At 34.0% G+C, this 8,715-nt stretch overlaps 1 protein-coding gene across 2 annotated transcripts; it reads right to left on the reverse strand.

Annotated features, from left to right (window-relative positions):
• Window positions 1-5,316: 5,316 nt before the first annotated feature.
• Window positions 5,317-8,462, reverse strand: LOC113330673. Of its 2 annotated transcripts, none has more exons than XM_026577500.1 (6): window positions 8,072-8,462; window positions 7,030-7,159; window positions 6,427-6,566; window positions 6,234-6,293; window positions 6,076-6,144; window positions 5,317-5,791 (listed from the first exon to the last, which is right to left on the reverse strand). In XM_026577500.1, the coding sequence occupies exons 1-6, from the start codon at window positions 8,327-8,329 to the stop codon at window positions 5,720-5,722; spliced, it is 729 nt and encodes a 242-aa protein (XP_026433285.1). In that variant the 5' UTR covers window positions 8,330-8,462; the 3' UTR covers window positions 5,317-5,719. The 2 variants fall into 2 exon arrangements, with proteins under 2 accessions (XP_026433285.1, XP_026433284.1); XM_026577499.1 differs by having other exon boundaries at window positions 6,234-6,296.
• Window positions 8,463-8,715: the final 253 nt, after the last annotated feature.

An 8,715-nucleotide genomic window follows, 5' to 3' on the forward strand; every position in this document is an offset into this window, starting at 1 on the left:
ACTAGACGCAAGAGCATCTTAACTTTTAATCTCACAAAATTGATTTACCCTCTATGTTTCATTTTAGACTAACGGCTTTAGAGTTTTCACGCAGATAGGAACCTAAAACTATTAGAATATATAGCAAGTACAAACAAGTACCCCAGATGCAGAAAAGGACCGAGGTAACCGTATGGTGAAGTGAAGACTAAATCAAGTAACCGTGTAGTCAGGCACGTGAAGTTAAGGTTAAGTCAAGTGACCGTGATATACATGGCACATGAAGTGAAGACCATACAATATACAAACTGAAGTCAAAGTCAAGATGAAGTGATCAAGACTCAAGTTACCAGAAGATCGAAGGAGATTAAACAACACAAAAGATCGACGGAGATCAGTTAAGTTTCCAAGAATAAAAAGATCTTGTGTAATTTAGGTAGTTTTCTAGATAAGTCAAATATCTAGCTAATTTCCTACTATTCATATTTTAGTTAATTAGGATATATATTCTAGAGAATAATATAATATCCTATATTAATTTTTCATACTCTATAAATAGAGTGTCTCAATGTAATTGTAAAATTATCTCAAAATGTTCTGATGATCAATATTATTATTCACCCTACGGGGTTGCTTGTGGACGTAGGTCGAGTTGACTGAACCACGTTAAACATTGTCTCCATTACTATTTTGGTATGTAGATCATTTTACTTCTTCTTAATTATTTATTTTATCATTGATTTGATTTTATTCTTTGTCTAATATCAATGATATCCATCTTGAATTTGATCTACATATCAAAATTTAAGATGGTATCAGAGCAACGATGCTCTCGATCCAATCGCTTCCACAATCTATTTTAATGTTCAATAATAATTTCATTTTAAATTGAATATCAAAAATTCTGATCGAATATATCTAACAAAGTTTTTGTCTGACTTTGTTATGTTTTTCTTTATCGTCCAAACAAAACTATCTATTTCTGATTTGTTTGAGCATGATTATTATCAACTTAATGAGAACCTCATTAACGTTATCACATGTGTTCTTGGAAGATTATTTTCTTCAATATCAAAGATCACTGCTACTGTTTATTATCTCACATGATAATGGAAATTGATTTCAGTTCCAAGAATAGTTTCCGTTTAAAATATACTTCATTATATTTAATATATTCTTAGCTGTGATTATTATGAGTAAATATATTCTTCAAATTTCTTTTCAAAGATAATAATGTATTTACATCACTTTTTTTCCAACGTCAACATTGATTCAGTTGACCGATAATTCATTCAGACCCAACAATAAATACATGTTGGTTGTATTTATTACGTCTCGCATCAGAAATCGTCTATTCCCTTTCAGTTTTGGTTTCCATCCAAAAGGTCTAAAACTGAACTTACTGTTGCTCCAACAACAACAACAACAAAAAAAAATCTTTACCACAAGATCTGAACGATGCTAAACTGTGTAGTTAAACTTACTTAGCACCGTTAAATTTTTGCATATATCTCGTTCGATACGTACCTTTTGTGCATACTGTCATTTTCGTATTCACATAATTCTGTGTTTTATGAGAAAATGATTCTCAAAAATATTTCATTCACGTCATAAAATAATTCTTATGGAAGGGTAATTCCCGTTATTATTTCACTGTCAATTTCGAAAATGTTTTAGTTGTCGTATATCCTATTTTGGAAATTGATTTACTTTCCAAAGTGTCTCTGTATCCCAAAGATAATCATTTATAATATATCCAATAATATTTCTTTCCCGAAATATTTTGTCTGGATATTATATGCAAAAGTATTTTTCTTTCACTAAAAGTATTTCCATATTCGTGGTATACTTTTATGATTACTTCAGATAGTAAGTAAAAATAATTCCGTAAAAAAATATTGTATGGAATAAAAATATGTCCTTACATTTAAGGACGAAAATATCCTGTTTTTGGATTATTTTGAAAATATTTTCTTTATTTTCGAAAAACAATTCAAAATATTTTCCATCTTTATTTTGGAAAATACTTTTTATATCTTTACCAAGTAAAGTATCTCCTTACATTTAAGGATGCTAAAAGTGGTGAATTTCTTTAGTCGCCAATTCTGGCGAGATCTTTATATCATAAAATGATATTTAGTAAAATATTTCATCTTTTACTTTCGAAATTATTTCCTATTTTCAATCATATTTTCTAGTAATAATAATAATTACGATTTCCCATAATATTTTCTTTTAGGAGAATCTTTTTCATTTGAAAAGACTCCTAGATGTCTACCAATATTTCTCAATGTTGATGCAACATGAAGTTTTTCCTATGGTTTGTATTAAACAAACCAAATTCGTTGGCGAAGCAAGCCGATTCTCAAAAATTAAGCATATGAATATCGTGGACCCTCACCAAACTTAGCCAAGTCAAGTCAATTTTCAACACAAGTCAAAACGTATATTCTGCAGTGAAACTATGTTATATATAGTTTGTTTCAACTTTCAAGCGCAACTACCGAAGATCAAGTATCATTTTCAAAGGTGAAGTACAGATTGTTTGTCACAAGTTTTCTTCTACTGTCCAAGTTGCACACTACGTTTTTCTACGTGTCCAACTTGATGGGGGGTATTAGAATATATAGCAAGTACAAACAAGTACCCGAGGTGCAGAAAAGGACCGAGGCAACCGTATGGCGAAGTGAAGACTAAATCAAGTAACCGTGTAGTCAGGCACGTGAAGTGAAGGTTAAGTCAAGTGACCGTGATATACATGACACGTGAAGTGAAGACCATACCATATACAAACTGAAGTCAAAGTCAAGATGAAGTGATCAAGACTCAAGTTACCAGAAGATCGACAGAGATTAAACAACACAAAAGATCGACGGAGATCAGTTAAGTTTCCAAGAATAAAAAGATCTTGTGTAATTTAGGTAGTTTTCTAGATAAGTCAAATATCTAGCTAATTTCCTAGTATTCATATTTTAGTTAATTAGGATATATATTCTAGAGAATAATATAATATTCTATATTAATTTTTCATACTCTATAAATAGAGTGTCTCAATATAATTGTAAAATTATCTCAAAATGTTCCGATGATCAATATTATTATTCACCCTACGGGGTTGCTTGTGGACGTAGGTCGAGTTGACTGAACCACGTTAAACATTGTCTCCATTACTATTTTGGTATGTAGATCATTTTACTTCTTCTTAATTATTTATTTTATCATTGATTTGACTTTATTCTTTGTCTAATATCAATGATATCCATCTTGAATTTGATTTACATATCAAAATTTAAGAAAAACCCTCAAAGAACTAGAAAAGAACCTAAAACCCTCGGTGGAACGGGGGTATGGGATTTGGGGTACAATGACATAAGACTGGGTCTTATGGGCATATGCCCAAGGGCTTCCCAACTCACTTTACACCTCAGCCTGGGAAGGGCCGGGGTCTTGTGTTTTTTCCCAGCGACTTCCTGGGACGGCTAATCGTTAGCCGTTTTGAGAGAGAAAAACGGGCATTGATCAGCCGTTCTCTATATAACGGTCATTAATCTACCGTTTTGAGTGAAATGGTTAATGGTTAACTGTTCTACTTATCTTGACCGGTCAAAATCGATTGAACCGGGTAGCCATTAACCGTTCCACTATTTACCCTAAATTCATCAGAGAACTCGACAGGGAGTTCTTTGCTTCTTCTGGGTTTTTTCCCAGCCACAGTTCTTCTTTCCCCCTCCATTGAAAATCTCCAAACATCGTTTTCTTCCATTTTTTTGTGTGGATTTCTGGAACAAAGGGTGAATTTGAAGTTGGGATCGATTTGAAGGGGATTTAACCAACCAATCCTTAAAGGTAAACTAATTTAACCTAAAACCCTAGTTTCCAATTTCCTTTTCAATTAAGATCAATTGTGCAAGATTGATAGGTTATTAACAGTAATTGAATGCCACAACTATTAGAGACTGATTTGTGTTTGTTTAAAATTTATTTATCATCCCAAATTTTTGTTACTTGTTCATGAACATGGTTGATTGGTTAGTTTTAGATGAACTTGGTAGAATTGTAGTGACATTTGATTTTAAATAATCCTAATTATGTATCCGATTTATGTTGCATGTCTTGTAATTTGGATAATACACAATTCATATCCAAATTTATATCCCAAATTATTAAGATATGGTTTTGTGTATGAAATTAAGTTTTTCCTCTAAGAGGTTTACATTTGTTTGGTGATTTTGATAAATTTATATTTTTTTCTTTGTTGCATTTAGATAATGATGTGGAGTACCCGACGGACCAAAAGTTGTCCGTAAAAGGTAGAGATGGTCATACATCCAGTTTGGATGCACCGAGGATGAAAATGAGGACCTTTTGGGGAAGCCTTAAGGATTATTATCATATTGTTGTATGTAATAATCCACGTGCACTTCAGGTATTAGATAATTGTGGGTTTTCGAAGAATATTACTCCAACAAGTCTCAAAACGAGTACACTGTAACCAGAAATCGTAAAAGAAAACGTAAATTCCAAATGAGTGTAAAGGGAGTGTTAACGAATAAAGGTCAAGGAACGGCTAGTCATTAACCGTTCCAGGAAAGAAAAAACGTCCAATGATTAGCCGTTTCACAGGAGCGGTTAATGGTTCACCGTTATTTTCCACAAGAACGGTTAATGGCTAACTGTTATCTGCTTTTTGAGAACGGCTAACCATTAGCCGTCTCCGGACTCTTCCTGCTGGGATTCCCGCACATTAGATAACACTTGCGGGAATCACCCCTTTAGGCCACGCTTTTTTGGTCCGGGAATCTCTTGGGCATGCCCATAAGACCCAGTCTAATCATGCTTGCCTCGATGGATGATGAATCACCCAGTTGCTCTCATTAATTAAGTCAGGACTCGCGAGTTAAGTGAATTAAATGAGAACTACCGGCAGAGGCTGTATAAAGACTATGGGACCAACAAACCCCATCATATCATACGCTCCCTCCTGTAGTTTCTTTGAAAACTAATGGGAATATGGGATGATATTTTGGTCACAGGACAACAGCTTGCAGCTATCTTCTGAGGGCCCTTCTCCATCTATCTATTCCTTGCAGTGGTCCACCATGACCGAGTAAATGCTCAACATACATTTCTTCTTCTCTTGCAGGAAATAAACTATTTCCTTCGTTCCTTCATTAATGGCTTTACCCCCGAGGTAACATGTGAAGTGTTAGACCCAATCACATTTCATCACTTAATAATATACAGTATTTATAAGATAATATTCCACACAAGTTTAATACGATATCAGAGACCTATAAAAACATCGAAAAGAAAACTAGTCTTGTCAAGATACTCGAAGAAGAAACTGAATTTATATTAGAGCTTAATTATGTCGTATCCACTGGTTCTACCAACCCAAAACCAGAGTCACAAAATGCAAATTTTGACGCAAACATTTCAAGTCACTTATTAGGGGCTTCTTTCTTCCCATATCTACAAACCACTAACGGCCACTACCACTAATATTGCTACTCTAATAGTGAGTTCTGACCACCACCCCTATATATAACCCTTTCTAAACAATCCAAAAGGATACGTATATTTACAATACTAAAGATAAACACAGGCCCCCGTTAGTAGACAAAAGAACGAACGTGAGTGAGTGAGTGCGAGTATCTGTTGCTGCTGCTGCTGCTGTTGTTGTTGTTAGTATTAACAAACCAATTTCACAAAGGCTTTTTGTTCCACAAAGTTGATGAAGTTAGTTATAAACGTTCCTCAATCTCTTCGCAGCCTGCACAAACCCTGCGATAACTTGCAACTCATCCAATTGCTGCTTCCAACAAGAAAAATGTGTTGCACATAGAGTCAAGAACAGTCAATCAACATATGTAATGGGTGGCAAAAGTTACATTTACTCTTTCTATGAAAATCGAAAATAGACATAACAAGAAGTCCTCTTACAAAGAAAAAAAAAATCTAGGCATGTCATCACAGGTATTGGAATCACAAATTTCTAAACATAGGCAATATCCCACCTCATGCATGGACATATAAGAATCCAAAATAAGAAGCAAATTGTATACAATAATTCAAGAGAAGGATTCTTTTAGGTACCTGTGACATGAAATGCCGCTGAACGACATCAAATAGCTCCTCTTTGGTTGGGTTGGAGATGACATCCATCTGAAACCACCAAATGAACGATGTTAGACATTGTAAAACAACCAATTTGACAAACAAACAAAGAGAAGGTTCATTCATCAGTAACTTACAAGATTGAAGTGACGCCAATATCTCCAAAGTGCTTTCATTTCTAGTTTGCTTAGGTCAACCTTCTGCACCAAATAGTAACAAAAAGCTTAACATAGATAAAAGAGGCGATATTACATTTAAAACAATCCAGAATGCTTAAAAAGGTATATAACAACAATAATAAAACATAAAACTTCAGAGTATGAGAAATACCGTGGAATGTCGAGCAGGTGCAAAAGAGCTTTTAAATTGTGTATCATATGAAAGAGAACGGTTAATGGTCTTGTGAGACGAGCCACCCAATTTATGAGACCGATGCCTTTGTCTATGAGTCTTGTGGTTGTCATCAGAAGCTAGAAATTTACACAAAACCCATTGGAACATACCAAGGAAGAAAAGTACCAAAAGAACTTGTGATACTATAAAGAAAATAAGAATTAAGTACTGTATAAGATAAACTTGGAACCTTCATCAAATAAAAAAATGTGGAACAAAAGCAACTGGTTCTTAGTAAACATGCTCCGTCAGATGTATCACATGGTAGTCCAAGGAAATAATTACAATGATTATCATCTACTACTCAGTTTTTTATCCAAAGTGATTAAATTACTGAATGAACTTATAAAAGTAGGAATAAGAGCAGATATTGAAACCCGAGTACTCAAAAACCCTAAGCTAGTATTGTTGAACTATAACCTATAAGATGGACATGCCATTCTAAGGTATCAACCCTCTTTCTCATCAAGCATCAAAAAGTGGATGCAAGTAGCGTAGTCGTGATGGAAACAATAATTTGAACGAATTAAAATAACTAACCCATATTATCTGAAACATTCCATTGTGTGTTCTCGCATTCTAAATCATCATCTTCCTCAAGACCTGTAGGTGGTTCAATCACACTAAGGGCATTCCTCTGTAGCTTCACTTCAATACCGTTAGTAAGAACCTACAATTTCACAAAACATAAATAATTGAAGAACTAATCAGAGAACAAAAGAAAGCTGAGATAAAACCACAGTAACTAAATGCTGCTATTAAATTAGAATCCAGGAAAATCAAAAGCAAGTATCAGAAAAAGGGATCAGGATATATACAAGACTCTGAAGTCTGAACTATCACAAATCCATAGGCAACCCTATTTAATCACAAATGTAATTCATGAAGAAGTAGACAAATCCAGAGAAAACCCGTCCTACAACCTAAACAAAATCCACCCCTAAATCTTTTAGATCATTTCCCATCATAATCCATTTAGATAGTGAAAAGTGAACCCCAATCAATCAAACTAGATCAACCCACAAACCATTACCGAAAGCTATAATCGATCTGACTCTAACAAGAACCCACCAAATCAGCAAAGACTACACTGTAAAATGGTAATATTCTTAACAGGTGATGTGAAATATGTGAAATTTTTGGATATAAAGAACTGTCATGACTAAATTCTACACGATATTAATATATATAAATAACGACATCCACTCAAATCTTATATATAAAACCCTAAATTTTCATGGAAAATCTATCAAATTTCTAGCAATGTATACCCATATTTAACATGATCATACCCAATCTTGAGTGGATAAAACCAACATGCATATACAGACAAATTCACATATAAAAAAAGGGGACAATAATAATGAACTACTTGATCCAAAACTTTCTTACTGAAGAAACCACTAAGATCCCAATTTTCTAACTCAAGCAAATGCCAAATTGATTACATTGTTAAAACCCCATCAAATCAAAACAAAACAGTATCTACAAATCCAAAATAAACAGTTAAAACCCAGAAAAAGATAATTGATTGCAAACAAAAGCAGGGAAATTTAGTGAAAAAAGAAACAATAAAAATTACCAGCCAATGCCATCCACCAAGACCAACAGCTTTCTTAACAACACCTTGAAGACCAACAAGAACAGATTTCGTTCTATTATTACCAGTCACAATAACTTTAGTATGTCTAGGAAGTACAGATAATTCTTCTTCGCTACTGTCTCCACAGCTCTGTTGTTGATGATGATGAATAATTTGTTGTGAAGAAGAATATCCTCCTCCTACTCCTACTCCTACACCTCCATTAACACAACTACTGCTCTCAACTGTTTCAAGCATTTCTTCAATTCTTTATCAAAAAATTCAAACCAAAATTCTTTAGGCAGAGCTTTAAATTGCATGCAACCCCAGAATCTTAAATTAATGAAAACTATACAAGAAATCCATATAAAATTTGAAAAAACTAGAGAAGAAAAACACACTTGAGAGAGAGAGAGAGAGAGAGAAAGAAAGTAAAAGGAGTGTGATAAGAAATGACTCTCACTCTCATATGATCTTTCTCTCTCTACAACCTTTTTTCTGAATCCCGACGACTTGAAATTCACCAATCATTGAATGACACGTAGGATTTTTGTTTGGTTCGTTATTGCACGCCTATAGGTCCGACTAGTGTTAATGGGAGCTCTAAACGGTTACATTTGGGGGGTGCATTACGGCATTACGGG

The sequence above is a fragment of the Papaver somniferum genome, unplaced genomic scaffold (genome assembly GCF_003573695.1).
Source record: "Papaver somniferum cultivar HN1 unplaced genomic scaffold, ASM357369v1 unplaced-scaffold_118, whole genome shotgun sequence".
Classification (NCBI taxonomy): domain Eukaryota; kingdom Viridiplantae; phylum Streptophyta; class Magnoliopsida; order Ranunculales; family Papaveraceae; genus Papaver; species Papaver somniferum.